This window comes from Rhyacophila brunnea, unplaced genomic scaffold (assembly GCF_057557595.1).
Source record: "Rhyacophila brunnea isolate RB1 unplaced genomic scaffold, BYU_Rbru_1.0 scaffold_1, whole genome shotgun sequence".
Classification (NCBI taxonomy): domain Eukaryota; kingdom Metazoa; phylum Arthropoda; class Insecta; order Trichoptera; family Rhyacophilidae; genus Rhyacophila; species Rhyacophila brunnea.
The window spans coordinates 45746753-45765623 of NW_028232751.1; the positions used below are offsets into that span (position 1 = coordinate 45746753).

At 32.7% G+C, this 18871-nt stretch overlaps 1 protein-coding gene across 2 annotated transcripts in view; it reads left to right on the forward strand.

Moving 5' to 3' along the window:
- Window positions 1-18871, forward strand: part of LOC147079855 (intermembrane lipid transfer protein VPS13B-like) — a 109402-nt gene that overhangs the window by 74586 nt on the left and 15945 nt on the right. The window contains exons 6-10 of one of the 2 annotated variants that reach the window (XM_085945106.1): window positions 10263-10435; window positions 14638-14744; window positions 15879-15967; window positions 17439-17563; window positions 17793-17917. In XM_085945106.1, coding sequence (XP_085801232.1) covers window positions 10263-10435; window positions 14638-14744; window positions 15879-15967; window positions 17439-17563; window positions 17793-17917 — 619 coding nt within the window. Of the gene's footprint in view, window positions 1-10262; window positions 10436-14378; window positions 14424-14637; window positions 14745-15878; window positions 15968-17438; window positions 17564-17792; window positions 17918-18871 lie in introns of those variants that run through there. The other variant, XM_085945114.1, reaches the window with a different exon arrangement.

Genomic DNA, 18871 nt, shown 5'->3' on the forward strand with positions numbered 1-18871 from the left:
CCTCCAGCAAACGTCTCCACTCCCTCCGTCTGCAGCAAGTTCCCTTAAACGCCTTAGCCTCAGGGATCGTGTGTCTCTTTCTACACAGTCCAACCACTGCAAACTATTTCTCCCGACCTTCCTTATCCCGTCTGGTAAATTGAATATAAGGCTTTTGAATGGTTGAGTACGTTCCATAACCCTTTCTCAATATCTTTCTTTCAAAGCAGTGCCGCAAAGTGTCACAAAAAGATTGGTGATCGATTCGAATACTAAAGACATTCTACTGTCAGAATAGATGATAATTGTGCCTGTACTTGGCTAAGATGCATGAAATGTGGAAAATGGGCTCATGCTGATTGTGCTGGTTTAGATATAAAAGTAAAAATATTTTTCGGCGAAGTTTGTTCTTCGTAAAACATGTCATTTTTATTTGAAATTATGATTTTCTATTTTTGATAAATATTTATGTTGTATGCCATTTTGTAGACCCTGGTGTTACCCCTCCTGAGGGGTAATATGGTTTTTAGCTATTTATTTTTATTTCTTTTTTTTTGCTATCACTTATGTAACATTTTGTTAATATAAATATGCCTATATATATTTTTAAAAAATCGTGTTACTTTACAGCAGTGCTCCGCAACCGGTGTGCCGTGGCACACTAGTGTTCCGTGAGACGATGCTAGGTGTGCCGCGATGCAATAGCCAAATTTGCGTACATGGCTAGTAATATATTTGAGCACCTGCATGAACTTAATAAAACAATGCAAGGTCAGAATGAAAATATCTTGACGTTCTCTGATAAATTAAAAGAATTAAAAAATAAACTCGAACTTCGGCAGAAGAAGTTAAGACAAGGATCTCTACAAATGGTCCATAGGAACTACCAGACCACCATTGCAAACAAGCAATCAATTTTGGATCCGTCTCTAAAACATTTAACTTTGCTGGAAAATAAATTTCATCAGTACTTTCATACAATCAATGCGACTGGAGACGAAACCCTTTTGCAACCAATGCCGAAAATTCTATTCTATTTCCTATAAATTCGAGAAGAATTTGTTGAATTGATAAATGACGGGACGCTGAAACTGAACTTCGCCGATATTCCATTGGCTGTTTTCTGGATTTCGGTTAATAAAAAATATCCTCGGATTTCAGACAAGGCTATCGCAGTTAAGTTACCATTGTAGAGTCAAAAAAAGTCGCCTGCGGCGCTATTTTACTACGTTAATGTTGATATTTTAAAACACCTGATTGTAGGATACAATTATTATTATTGTGTCAAATACTCGACAAATAATTATTCCTAACCCGACAAGTAACTATAATTATATTAATATAATATAACCATACGAAAAATCGGTAAACATAAAATCAATACCATTAATTATACCTCGAACACTATTTGAAAAACGCTATTTTAGAGTATCACGCTGTCTTTAACCTAAGCGATAGGTAGGGGGTCTCGCCAAAAATATCAGGATGTGGGGTCCATGTTTTGGTGTATTAACTGTTTTACGTGTGGTGGGAAGACCTTTGGTGTGCCGTGGGTAGGAAAAGGTTGCGGAGCACTGCTTTACAGTCAAATTACATGTTTTGATATTCTTTTTCTCAATAAACAAAACCCCATGCCATTTTGTACACCCTTCCCCTACAAGTACGTATCTGTTTGTGCTGTACATAGGTCCTTTTGATGTTAGTTGCGGTTACATGTAAATTGTGCGTAAAACATTTCACCGTGGCACAGTTCGCCGTGAGCTTTCTTATCGGAAAGAGATGACCGTACTATTTATACTCCCGGTCTCCAATTTTATTAGATTCAATGGGAACATTAATTCAATTTTTATAGCTAACTTGGCAAAATTCATTAATTCGAGAGTGAAAACCTAACCTAGAAAAAAATCATATCGGCTGTTTTCAAAATTTGTTTGCTGCTTGCTGGCTTCCTGTAAAGTGTAAACCGACAGAACTGTGTTTTATTTAGACATGCATTTTATCTCAGTACTATACGACGGTCTTTAATCTACGACCAGATTATATTTCCGATACAACATTTCGCGGTGAAGTGTGATACGGCGAATTGCATACGTACAAGTTTCCGGACACCGTTTCTTGCAGGGATTTTGTTACACGATATATTTATATATTTGAGTAAAATTTTATACTCAATTTGTGATTTAATAATTGTGTGACTGGCTTGAACTGTTTAGAGGCTCATTTTTAAATCTTATGATGAATCGATAGCATCAAAGAAAATCGCCGCTGTTTCAAAGATTGTCACTGCTGTCATATCTTCAATTTCATACATTTAGGCTCCATCTGTGTAGAAGGTTTTTACAACATCTTTGGTGTGCACTTAATATTAGTTGTAGTTGAGAGAAGTCTTGATATGAAGTGTATCTGTAAAACGTAATAAGATTTGTTTACCAGTACAGTTCTTCTTCTAACTTCTAGGCTGATGTCGTTTTCAGAAGTGATGCGTGAGAAATGAATTCCCGAGATTGCAAATCATAATTTCCGCCCAATTAGAATTGTGTTTGGAAATACGCCGGTGTATAAATAATACCGGATACGACGAGCATTTTTTGCTAAATATAAACCGAGAAACTCAATGCGCAAACAAGATCTTACCCTTTTGGTCAGAACGAAATCAGCCAGTCATAAAGTCCGTGTCCGGAAATTTGTACATATGCAGTTGGCCGTAACAACAAATCAATCGAGATCTACTGTATCGGAAATATTTGACCGTATAGAATTGAGATCAAAAATATGTAACAAAAAAACACCGGAATACGAGGAAAATACATAAAAAGGAGTTTGTAAGTTATAAGAAATTTTTGAATATTTATACAAAATTCTGGTAGGTAGGTGCTCGTATATCAAGGCAACGTTATTATTACAGAAATTTGATACAAATCAGTATTATTTACGCGCTATTTTTTATCTCAGTGCTATACTGTCATCTTTTTCCGATAAGATAGCTTACGATGAACTGTGATGCGGTGAATTCTAATAGTAGTAAACTATATAATAGTAAAGTAGTTATAAAAGTAGTATAATAGTAAAATATACATGTTTTACTCATAAACTTGGCGTACAAATTGAAATGTATTTGTTAATAATAAATGCAACACAGAGATTATATTCAATTTCACAACATTTAGCGACTGAGAGCTTCATATAAGGGGGAAAAAAGATTTTTGTAAAACGCAAATCAGTAGATTTCCGAAATGTTTATATAACATTTTTAATAATCTCTAAAAAAATCTTATTTCTAAATTAATGGCGTTGGATTTATTTTTATATTTAAAAGACATCTGAAAAATATGTCCGTTTGGTCAAAACTATAAAAAATAACTATAAATATTTGCAAGTATATGCCACAGCACTACATTTTTGAACAAATTAAAAATATGATGTCATTATACCACTACGTAAATAATAACGCATTTTGTTGCGAATTCGTGACGTTTTCACAAATGAGTGTTGGACTTAATGTCGTTTTGTTTAAGACCTTTTTGTGACGCAGAAAAAAATATGCTTTTCAACATTATAAAGGTTTTGAAATCAAAATCTGCTTCAAGGTTAAAAATGTAAATAAGCCCTTTTGAAATATCAATACTCAAGTAATCGCACAGTTTTAACACAACAAACGTCCATTGAAAACAAAAATAAAAATCTTTTTAATGTTATTAGATATTTTCGTGAACAGTTAAGTAAATATGTTTTTAGAATTTTCATCTATTTACATGCCGTATGTTTTTTTGTATGCCATTTCAACATAGATATTGAAGAAATAACGACGTTAATCGTTTGTTAATACCTACATATTTCTTCTTCTTTCACCCTGTGAACCCCCAGCGTTGAGGCATAAGGAAATCATAAGTTCCCGCCTTTTTCCCTCGGTCCATCGCCAACTCTTGCGCCTTCCGCCATGCCAGATTTACAGCGCGTATATCGCTTTTGTATCACAGCTGCATTGTAAGGGAGGGTCGGCCACGTACTATATCATATGTTTATAAATATTATTTTTTTTATTCGCTTATAAATTCGATAGCTATTACATAAATTAGTACGATATGCCGGGACTACTAACGCTAAAAGTATTCCTCCGCGAAAATTCTTCCGTCAGACGTATTAAAGTGCGGCCACACCGAAAACAAGTCGCGCGACAACTCGTTAAATTTTACGATAAGCATGATAATTATTGTAAAATTTCTTAAGCAATTATGATAATTATCGTAAAATTTAACGAGTTGTCGCGCGACTTGTTGCCGGTGTGGCCCCGGCATTACATCCAGCACAGAGGCAGGACGTTAATCCTGTACTATACAATATGTTCGCGATGTTAATTATAATTGAGTTTTATAAAAGCAAATAATTACAAGATAAAAAGAACTGTTTATATACAACGTTTTAAAATTTTCTGTTGAATTATTATGCTCAATATGCTCAAACTTGTACTTGATATGAAGTAAATAAAAAACAAACAAATATAGAATACTGAAATGTCATTTTGATTTCAATAGTAACGCACGTATGTATTAATAATTTAGTTGCTAGGACCACCCCCTTTGCAACCAATAATAGTCTTTTACTTTCCATACAAAACAGAATTAACTTAAAATGAATTCAATTATGCTTAATACTTTGGACGCGGAAGACGCCCACGATGCGTAATGACCAGGCGGCCGATCGATGTAATTAACGTGCATTTTAAAGGGTGCAATTAAAATCTCATTATCTATTCAGCAGCGAAAGCGTTATTAAAGATGGTTAAAAGTATTAAAAGAATGCATTGGCATCGTGTTCTGATATATTCTAAAAGTTTCAAATGTCGAGCTCTAGTCGGGAAGTTAGTCAAAAATCCATTGCAAGATTTGTACTGGACAAACAACCACCGGACAAACAAGAATACGAGCTAATAAAAACGTTGTAAAATACCACTGTCCTTGTTATTTCATGGAAAATCAAATTTTCATGTCATTACATAATTACTATGCACAGTGGTGACTTTGCATGTAAACCCAATTTTGTAAATTCATTTTTGAATATTATCTCGGGATGTTGTATTTAATCTGTCGGTTGTAGGTACCTACATGTAGACAAGAATATTTTATGATTACTTTGTACATGTATCTAAGTATGTCATCTTCGTATTTTTATGGACAGTGGCGTTTTTGCTTTTAAACTCATTTATGGTATTTAACAAAATTACGAAAACATCATTTAAAAATTCTATGCTTGCACACAAAAAGAAAAAAATCTTAATAAACTATTTTTGTCCTTTAAACACTTAAATACAGTTTGCATATAGTCCGGGGAATTACGGATCATTTCGCGACTAATGGATAGTTTGTATTACTTTTACCCGTTATACTAGATCCGGTTATAGTTAGATGTTTTTGACTATTATAATCATATGGCGATGGTAATATTTGGTTTATAAAGAAAAAGACATTAGAAAATAAAATCACAGATCTAAATTTGACTGCATTTCAATAATAGATTATGCTATACTTTTGCGAATCTAATATAAATTTATTGTATAGGTACCTACGTATTATTTACTTCTTAATCTATATATGATTTACCAGAGCCAATCGTGGTACAAACTCGGTCATTCACTTTAACGCCAAATTATATATTATAAAATACAAAAATCTTATTAAATTATTTATTTTGAATCAAATATATATATGCATTTTGATATTGACATTTTACAAAATAGAACCACCAACCACCAAGTTATAGCGCCAAACTGAATGGCCAGACTTGTAAAAAGATTGTCTCTGAATTGTTAATTCAAAAGTTTCTCGAGGGAGTGTGGTGGATCTATACATTTGGCTGTTTGGATACTAGCATTATTTATTTAATTTAAACGTATTGCCACACAAGCTATTTTTTGTATTTATTTACAGTTTTTGATATTCTATACATGCATATCGCTGTTTATATAATAATTATCATTGTTACTACCCAATTAAAAGGTATTTTAAAGGTTCGGTTCCAGTAGATAAATCGCATAGAGTTCGGTTCCGTCAAATCAAATTCTTCATTCCATGTCGAGCTCTGGTGCTATCCAAAGCAATGCAATAACAGGGGAAAAAAACCTGTAGCGTATTCTAACTTACTTAACTCTTAAAGCAATAAAAAAGTGATACATATGATATGTCGTATTCAGTCACTTAATTATCCCGGGAAGTTAACTTTACTGTCAGACGTGATATTTTTTTTAGCCCGACCGCCCATGACTGCTGTCAAATGTCATTGAGTAACACAGTTTACACATCTTACTTAATTCCAAATGTATGCCATTAAAAGACTCGAACCTGCATCCATCAGATTCCGATCAATGTGCATTACCAACTAAACAATCTCCACTTACTAATAAGCCGAAAATTACCAACAACATTCATATCAGTGATAATATAAGTATATATACTTATATATATATAAATATATATCAGTTATCACATTCCGTCAGTTTTGCCGAGCGTCTATTGTGACTTTTTTTGACTGCGTCAGGATCAATCAGCGATGCCAAATTAGCGTTTTTCTTGCCAGATATAGACTTTATTGAACAGCCATCTAGCTCGCAAGATTCACACCTATCGTATGGCGTTAAAATTAACGTTTTCGACTCCGCACACAATAGGTTTGCTTGAAAATAAACATGGAAGCATTTTGCACTGTCTATTTTTACCGATAAAATAGATTTGATACAATATATTATCGTAAATCATGACCAAATTTCGGAACTTTTATTTCGTTAATCAGTTTTTAATTAAAAAAATATTCTCGTGAAAAATTGTTTTTTATATTTTTTAAACTATTTTTTTTATTCAACGAATAATTCACAAGGTTTAAAAGAATGTAACATTCTTTTCATTAAACATTCATAATTTGAAAATACATCTGAGAAATATATAACCTTTTTGAAAAAAATACGACACCCAGCACTCTCGGGAATCGCGCCTACGTGCACTGACCACTGTTCTATAGGTGTCTTATCTAATTGCGACGAATTTTAACTTATGGTTCTTACAATACTCTATTTCTATTGGTTATAATATTTCTCAGAAGTATTTTTAAATTATGTAGTTGTTTATTATTCTATGTGTTTTTTTGAACTAGTAAGTTCTAGACATTTTGTTAATTTTGAGAAAATCTAGTATTTTTCTGTCATTTAGCATATTTTCTTTTCCCCCTCCTGGCATATTTTGATAAATTACGGTTGGCAATTATAAATTTAAACGTAGGTGCTTGCACATATTCGCATTTTTGTTTAAATAAACTGAATAAATAAAGATTATTTTTAAAAACAAGCATACACTTCGTTATCTGATTAATTGAATCAATAACAATTGTAACATTTTATCTATTTTATATGATCTTTATGGTCTTATCAATGAGTAATGTTTGAGGCACAGAAAGGAATACACTATACACTGTATCTGGCATGTTCAACTTCAAGTAGGCTGTGATATACTATCCAGTATCAAAACTGACAGTGATCTATCACACTCTACTATTGCCATTCTTCAACTTTAACAAACATATTATATTTGACTGACACAAAAGTATTACAAATTAAATAACTTGGCTTTCACGGCCACTAAGAAATACTCCATTTATCTGTCGGGCACTCGTCATCAAGCTAAGCTATTCTCCTAATGCACAAAGAGCCTACTGCGCCTCAGTCTCAGTATAAAGAGCTAGGATTCACATATTTTAATATAATAATTATTGACTTAAGAATACGTAGTATTTTTTTTAAATAAGCCATTTCTATCGACATTTCCCAGTGGTTAAGCTACAACATACGGCCGTAGCCATAAATTGACAAGCGATAAATTAAGTAGGGAGTAAGATCATGTTAACGCGCGTGTTTGAACATGTACCTAACCGAAAAAAACATTTTTTTCAATAATTATTATAAAACAATCATTATTCGTAGGATGTTTATCACATTTGAATGGTCAAAGTCATTGCTTGTAATCAGTATCTTTAGAATCATCTTTAAATTTGTTAATCGTGCCGATTTTTGAAGAATAAAATGCCTAATTCTTGTCAAATTTTGGATCACAGAGACTATAAAATATATTGTTTATCGTAAATATTTCACTATATAACGTTAACATTAATTTTCCTAATGGTTTTATAAATGCGTTTAAAAATTAATAAACCTAAAAAATCTTAACACCACTGCACATGGATGTACTGAAATATGACTGTATTCTAAAACATTAGATCGAGAGATTTAAACTATAAAAGAATACTATTTAATGTACTTAATAAAAATACTGTATGCAGTCATCAAATGTTTAATATAAAAATTAAGGATAATAAAGCTTCAAAATTATATAAATAGATTATCTGCAACGTTTAAACAGCGTCCAGGATTATGCTCTGAAAATACCATAAAATCCACATTTCGGCCCACGTATGCGGAAACCAAGTCATAAAAGATAAAAGTCAAAAAATATGTAATTGTATAATAATGTGTATTTTTTTTTTAGATATTTTATAGATAGATGAATATTTTTTATCGATTATGGTTTAGTTTAGGCAGGGCTTTGTGAATTAAAAAAAACTAACCAACATCATTTGTAATATGTATTTTTCGACTAAAACAAATAAGTTGAATGAAAAAGTGTGCACCATTTTTGTCAGATCGCCCATAGCATACTTAAACTATTATGGTTTAGTTTAGTCAGGGTTTAATTGATTTATAAAAACTAACCAGCACAATCTGCAATCTGTAGTCTTAGTTCAATGAAAACATATACGTATAACTGAAAATGTCCAGTGTGCAATATTTATATCGGAACTTAACAGCCTTCCTCCACTCTTCGCATCGACGACGTCTGAAAATATTAACATTGGTTCCAGAGAAACACATCTTTATTCTTGGAGAGCACTAAAATTGGCACGCATCATGGAAGTTACTATACCTTCTAGTGACGGAATATCCGCTGATTAGTGATGTCGATATTTCGAGATTTATCTCTTTAATTGTGGCAACAATTCTAGTTATAGCAGTTTGAATTTTGTTCTTCTGAATGTGATCTAAAAGCAATAGTATGTTGGGTGTTACTTGTGTGAGTTGTTATGTCGAATAAAACTGATTGAATTGAGTATATTCTTGATTATGCACACTTTTGAATGACATATTTCGATGTATTAGAACTGCTCGAAACATGCCGTGAAACATTAATATTATAAATGAAGCTAATTACATATTACAGACATGACTTCTGGACTGAAAGTACCTAATGAATGTCAAATTCGGTTGAAGTTACCCACTTTCCATCGAATTTTTTATTTTTACTTGTTGAGTTGGTAATGGTAGTTGTCATCTGGCGATGCAAATCCATAACTGACCAAATGAGAACATCTTCAATTATGTCAATGCTGATCATTAGGTATGTGAAGAACTTTTCCGGCTTACATTATTACATCACATCATTACGTTACCCATTGATAAATAGTGTTTATTGGAAGGAAGTTAATAATTTTGCAACCATAAATATGTACAGTAATGGATAACAAATTCATGTATTTGGATTAACCCAAAATTTTGTAATAAACGGTCTATGGTCGGCTTGTCTCAAATAGTTTTTTGTGTAAAGATTTCTGAGTCTTTCTCTTCTCTGCATAGATTAGGTTCTTGCTTAATTCTCTTAAGGTTTATTTAGACCAAACGAACAAGAACATAGAGCGGGAGCTAGAGCATTTTGTTCCTGCTCGCCTGATGTAAACGCCTAGTAAACAAAATCCACAAAACAAGTTTAAATAAAAAGAGCTAGAATAGAGTAAATGCTCTGGCTCTCTTTCTGTGATTTTGTTCGTTTGGTTTAAACTATCACATTTGTTTGTTCGCGAGTGCACGACTTAGTCGCGTTTTTGGCTGGTCAATTTTTATTTCCATGCAACATGTAGCAATACGCAAAAGTGATGTAATATTTAGTAATCGTATATGTATGTTTGGCAGCGAGCGAAGAACACTTTGATGAAATCGGTCCACCAGGGAGTGCGACGGAACACGAAATAATGCTCAACACAACTGTACTCTCGCTCTAGCATGCGTTTAGATCAAACTAACGAGCATTCTTAGTGCATGCTAGCTAAATGCAGCGAATCTCTGTAGAATCCAAAAGAATGCTCGCTCGCTCGACAAAAAGCGTTTACATCAATAGAATTTTACTGAAAATAAATGCTGCTTTACATTATGTAAATAGGCTTTAATATAATATAAATACATATATCTTTTTTAGATTTCAAGATGGATGAAGTTGGTCTCAACACAATTGAACTGAGAAGTAATGAGAGTGATAATAAAGTGACGTTGGTAGTTTTAGTGGAGACTATTAGTCCAGTTCAATTAAGTGTTACATTAATGGGGAGATTGATCATCATGAATTCACTGTCACAGGCACTGGATTTGAAGGTATGTGCATGAAATAAGACATGTATGTGCATATAAATGTTAATTTTTGTTGCTAAGGACCAGATGCAAAGATGTCACCATTATATTAACCTCACTAACATCTAGCATTATCTTTAATTGAAGGCATCCCGTCCCTATAAAAAGGGTCTATATGCCAAAACAAAAATGTTCAGGAGAGATTAAAATCACTTAGCGAAATAAATACAACATTTTTTTATGTGTATATTAAGATAAGAATTTTCTTATTTTAAAAATGATATTTTAAGATAACACGTAATAGACCAGACAATAAAAAATAAAGAAAAGTAAAAGTATCAAATTGTACATTACATTTAGACCCCTCTTCCATGTTAGCCAATCTTTTCGAACGAATTTTGATAGAAGTGTGGTGATATTATGAAAATTAAATTCCCACGCTGTGTATACTGTTATATAGGCCCTTTAAATACAATCAAATCACTTTTGATACCAATATAAATTATATTGATCCTTTTAATAGGGACACCTTCAATTAGTGGCAGACTTGAGAAACACAAAATTTATGTAGCATCTGTCAAAACACAGATTTTCATTTTCATTTATAAACTATTTTTTTGAAGTTATACTTCTTTTGGTGCGTTTGGGAAAACAGATCAGAGTATTTTTGGCATGTCACAACGTTGCGCGCGCCGATGTAACGCGTTTGGCGTGGGACGGAAGTTGTGCGCACCGATGCAACACAGTTTATTATTATGATTATTTAGTAAAATCAGCTACTAAATGAATTAGTAAATATTACTTACTTATGTATTTATGTACCAATCTACCTAAATGGTTAATACATAATTGAACAGCCATGTGCTTATAGAATATAGAACAATATATCATACAGCGATTGCCCAAACCTGTGATAATTTATTATTGGCATAAGTAGATATTTATAAGTTTTATGATTTCTGAATATACCTAGGTATAGCATGCAACATTACGTAGATATACCTAGGTACCCACTTATTATGTAATTGCGCATAATTTGACACTCTCCCAAAGTAACACCAATCAATACCTACGCATTTAGGAAGGTACCTATGCTTATTTAAATTGTTACTTATTTATAGGTAAGTATCTATGTAATTTATAGATTTACTTTACTTTTTTGTTGAATACCTACAAGTCTTAATCGGTTAATATCTTGGTATGTATGTATGTAGGTATATAACCAGTAAGTACCTATGGCAATTCAGATCCTGTAAGATAGTGTGGAACTATCACTGGCCAAGTTGAGTAAATCGACATCAAAGGACCTACGCAATTTCTTGTAAACTCTGCATACCTAGGTACTTGTTTTTAACATTAGGTAGGTGTATCTATGCATAATGAGGTCTCATTTTAAAATGATTCTTTATTACTAATAACTATATGATAATATTGATAGGTAGGTAAGTAGGTTTTATTAAAGTTAAGATTTTGTGACATTATCGTATTATTTTGTTTAATTGTGTAAAAATAATTTAACTGCGTACAAATAAATATCATTTTAATTTGATTCTCTCTAAGATATAAAAACTACTGGTTAATTTAGTAATATTTAAATCGGATGCACATGCTCAATAATTGGTATAGCACATTAGCACGAATCCAGTGGATGGCGAATTTGAGTCCCACTGCATGTCGGATTTTTTGCAATGATTTTTTCCAATTAGTGTTTTTAATTATGTATGTATGAGGGGAGTTCAATAAGTTTGCGGAATGGGACAGAAAGGAAAGAATGTATATATGTTTTATATTTTTCTTTTTTAATATAGTCTCCTCGGACATGAATCCACTTCTTAAATCTATCGATTAATTTTTCTAAACCTTCATAAAAATAATTTTCCGATTTACCTTAAAAATGCTCGTTTACGGCTACCTGTAGGGACTACATCGCCATCAAAATGTTTTCCACGTAAGTCTTTGTTCAAATTAGAAAACAGGTAATAATCACTAGGTGCTAGATTTGAGCCTTGTGAACAGGTGCGTTGTAATGAATTAAGAACACGTTTTTACCCCTCCTTTTTACATTAATAGATTCTTTTAAGCGACTTAAAACAATAAAGTAGTACTGTCCTTTGATGTTCGTGCATTTTTGATTATAATCTATTATTAGGATTCCTTGTGAATCCCGAAACACTGTTGCCATCACCTTCCCAGCCGATGGTACGACCTTGAACTTCTTGGAGGCTGAACCACCCTTTTTATGCCACTGCATGGACTCCTTTTAACTCAGGGTCATAATGATGAACTCACGTTTCATGTCCCGTAACAAATCTGTTGATTAGTTCTTCTTGATTGACGCCAAACAGCTTTAAAAACTTTAGTAACTTTTTTGATGTAGATAAGCATTCGCGGCACCCATCTTGCGCTTACCTTTGACATCCCAAGATTTTCGTGTATAATTTTGGAAATTTTTGTTTTGGATAAATTGAACCTTTTTGCGATTTCGATTAGTTTTAGCAGACCATTTTCCATAAGGGTATCTTATCATTTTGCGTGTAGTGACGTCTTTTGGCCTTCCACAACGGTCAGAATCTACTAATGACTCTCTACTTTGTTTAAATAAACGTGACCATTTGTAAATCATTGTTTTACCACAACAAAGAGTGCCATAAACCAATTTTATTTCATTTTGGATGATTTCCACACTTTTTCCCTGTTTTGTGAGGAATTTAATAACTACACGGAGCTCAATATTTGACATTTTTTAAATTATAATAGACTTGCATTTCGAGGATATACTGACAGAACGCATTATTTCAGTTTTTGCTGTTTTTCTGTTTTAAATGCGAAAATATATATACAATTTTACAACTCTATCTCCTGGTAAAACGCACAAAGGCATAGGATATAATGGTGAGAAAATAGAAACATTATTAAATCATATTGTTATTTTTTTATTCTGATAGAAAGCATGATAATGACCTAATGCGTTCTGCGTATACAAAATACAGGACTTGTAACATGTTGTATATTGTGTTTGCCATAAAGGTTAATCTTTACAATGTAGAAAAAATGTTTTTAAATCATAAAAAAGTCTACGTGGGAGAACGCTTCGAATTCGCTTTTGCCATTATCTCAGAACTTGTTTTAATGAGTTAATGCTTTCTGTCAGTATGCCCTCGGTTTGTTCTTTTGAAAATTGGAAGCGATTAAATAGAACAATCAACTAGAAATTGCCTTTTTTTACTTGAGTATACCTAAAAAGGATTACCTAATATAAAAATAATTTTAACCTAAAAACTTGCTATTTTCACCACCATTCCGCGAACTTATGGAACTCCCCTCGTATTTTATTCATTCGTGTATGAGATAAAATTACCCTGAATATCAATCGAAATTCAAACAATTTTTAATAAAACTATCCCAAAATCTGTACATAATACACCAAACTATTCTGACAGCTGTCACTTGCGTTTCTCAACTCCAGCTTTAATCAATGTGTTGCTACTTTGTCACTCACCAGTGTTGCCATCTTTTCAAAGTGGAATTATAGTACAGAGCCTCCAAAATTATAGTATTTGGGGAAAAAATATAGTACACGTTGTCATCTGTTGAAAATGTATACTTACTATGTTTTTTGTTTCTCAGAAAAAAAATAACGGAGAATTTGAGAAACTTCGAGACCCCTTTTTATTTAGGTACCTCTTCCGACCAAAAATGCTTCCCGAAGAATTCAATAAATTTCATTTTAAACTAAGTCAAGGGATTTTTTTACGTTTTTCATGAATTTTTTTTCCAAGTTCTTCAAATCTTCTTATATTGCGAAATTATAGTACTTTGCACCAATTTGTCGAACGGAAATATCGAAATTTTAGTACTTTTTACATATTTTTTCCGATATTCAAAATTATAGTATTTTGGGCGTACTATATCTGTTTTATATCGTACATAGTACGCGGACCAAAATTATAGTACAAATACTATTATTATAGTACAGTTGGTAACGCTGTCACTCACTGTGTTGTAAAATTTGGTAGGTAACCTTCATTCATAGAGATATTTATTATTATTATTGTTTGCGGAAATCATACAATAATAATTTGGCGGTAACATGTCATATTTACATGACCAAATGTCAATATGCAAAGTATTACTCTTAGATATAGGCTATACTGGAATTATGTACCAAACTGTGTATGGCCGCATTGTATTTATTTTTAAATGTTATTTTTAATGTCCATTGACAGATTTTGGAAAACAGGGATTCCAACGATTTTGGGAAAAGATATCACATTGAAAAAGATATGAGATCACCTTCACTGTTTGTTGATGTACTACCAGATATGATGTTCAGGTAAATTCCTTTAATTACTTAAATATCCCTGTTACCAGTTAGCAAACATTTCATCCGACACTGACACCGACTCTAAATTCTGACATAGAAGTTAGGTTGGGTAGGTAGCTAACAATTCTGCCCCATAAAACAATAATCATTGTCAGAGATAGCCTGCATGGTCAGAGTAATGGTGATCTCTGCTTGACCAGATTATGGCTCACCCCATGCCTATTATTATATTAATTTTGAAGTTGTGTTCATTTAAAAAATACTTCTCTTATGATTATAGTTTGTCTCCTCAATACTACAGCTAAGTAACTGTTTTTTGAGAATAATACTGTATCTGACACATCAATTATTCCTTCTCTACATAATGCAATCACCAGATAACTCATAACCCAATGGGAACCATTGATATAAAGTTTTAAAAAGAGATTAATTGGAACTGTCTCTTAAAGTACCTATAGCTAACTTGACAATATTACCACTTATTCTTGAGATATTTATAGCTCAACCAAATATCAAAGCGTTTCTGTGTATCCAATATTATTATGTACCTACCTATTATGAATACATAATATGTATTTTTTTGCTGTTTTTATGATCATTAATATTATATAAATGTACAGCTAAATAAGTCTCAGCTGAGAGTTCGTAGCTGAACCGGTTCTATGCCTTCAGCGAGTTTTCTCACTCTATGAGGCCGTCATTGACAAGTCGCACATACAAATTTCGCGAGTTATCTCGGCCAACTTTAAACTCAAATTCAACTCAAAAAAAACACTGTCGATTGATTTGCATAATCTAAAAAATTAAACACACAATTATATCTGTTTGAATAATTATGAAATACTAAACCACAGATTATCGATATTACAGCGATTTTAGTAAGAAGTTATCTCTACAGTCAATGTATGTCATTAAAAATCTGCGGCTAGTAGAACATATTTTGAAATATGGACATATTGAATTATAACTTTAATCTTTTTCTACGCAATTTCTGTTATATTAATTTTGTTTAGAAAATTTTTTTCTTTATATAAACTAATTCTGAAATTGCGATCTAGAAATCGAGTGGGATTGCAACCCCCAGTGCAAATATAATGCGTGTACATACATTCAATATTTAATTCATATTTTTTATATGTTCAGAATTTGCATAAACAAATCGAACACTGGATGGTCTGGTCGTATCCCGATAAAGGAATGTAAATCAGCTCAGTTGGCATGGATGGTTAAAGGTAATAAACAAAAAATATTTTTCTTTATTCTATCATCATCATAACTGGCCCAATAACCCAGGGCGACCCCTAGCCTCCCCCAAGAACTTCCTCCATCTTCCCTAATCTGGGCCAGTATCCCCCAGGTGTCTAGTATCTTTCTTGAAACCATCGGAGTCTAGCCCTGCCAATTGACCCTCAGAATTCCTGTCGGCAATTGAGCACTGTCCATTCTTGCTACATTGCCCGCTAAGTTTTACGAATGTGGAGATTCTTCTTGGAAGAGGTTGTGGATCTTCAGGTTATGCCTAACACACTATTCTTCTCCTACTATAGGCCCCGTATATCCTGCATAGCATCTTCCTCTCGAATATATCGAGCGCCAACACCAAAAATATTGACTGTAGGTCAGTAGTTATCGGATCATCGTCTTGTACATCTGAATTTTTGTATGACGGAAGAAGATGCAAGACTTAACTAATTTTGTACAAAGTAGCACCCATTTTCTGCTATGACTCCATTTTATTTCTTTCTGTTACAAAAATTTATTCATTATAGTTAACTTAATTGAAATTTAATTAAAATGTTGACGTGTGAAATACGGTAATGTTACTTGGCGATATCATTGGTGTGATTGTTATATTATGCAGTGAAATAACGTCAAAGTGTCTGTTTCTGAAGACGTGGGTGTGGTTTCGAAGTCCGCGTCTGGCAATTCTCGTGTTATCAGTTTGTGTTTAATCCAATACATGGATCCAATGATGTAGGCGAAAAGTCAACAATTATTCCTTATTCCTGGCACATTCAAGTACATTCATTTTTGGGGCAATAAGAATACATATCGACTGCTTAATCTACAAACCGGCTAACTCCATTTGGGCAAATTGTTCAGGAAGCAGAAAAAACTATCGAGCAGAATTTAATAATTTCAAAAATACAAATAAGCTGCACTATAAATTAATACACTATTTTAGCTTCCCTTTTATAAATATAAAAAAAAATTATATAAAGAATGGAGTTCATTTACGATATTCGAAATTTGGTAAATGTAGTGGGCTGTTTTGTGTGAAGAACGATAACGCATCTATTTATAGGCTTACGAGTTTGAAATTTTGTGTGAGCATAGAAAACATGCTTTATATCAAAATGTCAAAAATAATCAAAATCTCATTTTGGTTAAAAGTGCAGTTGGCTGGTTTACAGATTAAGCCGTCGATATGATACTTATTTCTGTGATTAATAATTTAAGAAATATTTGACTTCTACATATTTCAATTCAATAAATTCTACTACCTGAAGCTTGACATACGTAATATCGATTTCTACCTGCTGGATTGAATTTGACTGCTTACGTTGTTGACAGGTCTTTAAATTAGATAACAAATACAGTCTCTTATAATGCTATCATACATCTGTCATATTTTTCTTTCTTTATTTTGGAAGTTCAAAATATTATTCAGTGTGTAGAACTTTATTTTATATCTTCCAACAGTTCCCACCGACACAAAATTTGTCTCTGTTTGGTGCCGTGTAGTATTGGATAATAAATATGGAAGGACCCTCATCATCATCAGTCCATTATACCATATCAGGTCTCACCTGCCAGTTAATACTCAAGTAAGATAAAACATTTTAATATTTTCCCATCTTTTACTATGACAAAGTATTGGTTATTTACTTATTATAGCATTGACAGGGGCTCCCAATCTTATTTTCACCAGGAGCATGTCTATAGCCAAAAACAGAATGGCAGGTACTTTTTTTTCCAATGGACTTTGACAAATAAATATTAGTTCTATTTGCTTTAATCTTTATATGCATGACTGAGTTGTGTATTACATTTCAGATAGAAGTTCAGACTACGGAGTTTGATTGTGTCACGCAGTATTTTGTGCCGGGAAAGGGATCTTCTCAAGTCTTGGACTGCCCTGGAACTTCAAAGAGTCATCACAAACTTACCTTTGCCAATGCGTAAGTAATTCTTATGTCACATCTACCGCAAATTCTATTTTGCCAAAGTTATGCAACTGGAGTCCTATTACTGGTGATGGTTTTAAAGAAACGGTACATGGTTTCTCTGTTACATAAAGTCGCACATGAAAAATGAAAGATTTTCATTCGAAGAAATACCTTTTTCTATGCAGAGCTTTATGTACAAAAGTGAAGCTGAAAACGGGGTTTCTAAGAATGACTAACGATTAAATTAGTTGTTGATCATTTTGCATTGCAGATTAACTTGTGGCAGGCTAACCTATGATATGCTTTGAAATTTATTTGCCAAAGGCTCATTGAGATAAAAATTCAGTGCACAGATGTTGTATATTCAGTTTTTATATGTTTTTAAAGAATCAACTTTGAAGATTCATATCAAGATAAAATAGGCATATTATATATTTGAATAAGGGAATATCTTCTCAAATATCCCATTTGAACATTCAATATTTAGATGGGTGTTTTGTGTATAGTACGAGGTGGGTTACATAAGTTCGCTGAATGGGACAGAAAGAAAAAATTATAATATGTATGTTTTATATTTTTATTTTTCAATATAATCTCTTCGGACATGAATGCATTTCTTAAATCTATCGATTAATTTTTCTAAACCTTCATAAAAATAATTTTCCAGTTTGCCTTCAAAATGCTCGTCTACGGCTACCTGTAGGGACTCATCATCATCAAAATGTTTTCCACGTAAGTCTTTCTTCAAATTTCGAAAAAAGTAATAATTACTAAGTGCCAGATCAGGACTTTAAGGTGGATGAGGCAATTCCTGGAAGTCACATTTTTTCATAGCAGCCATTGCAATTTGAGCCTTTTGAATAGATGCGTTGTCATGAAGTAAGGTCACGCCTTTTGTTTTTTTACCCCTCCTTTTTACTTTAATAGATTCTATTAAGCGACTTCGAATAATAGCGTTGTACTGTC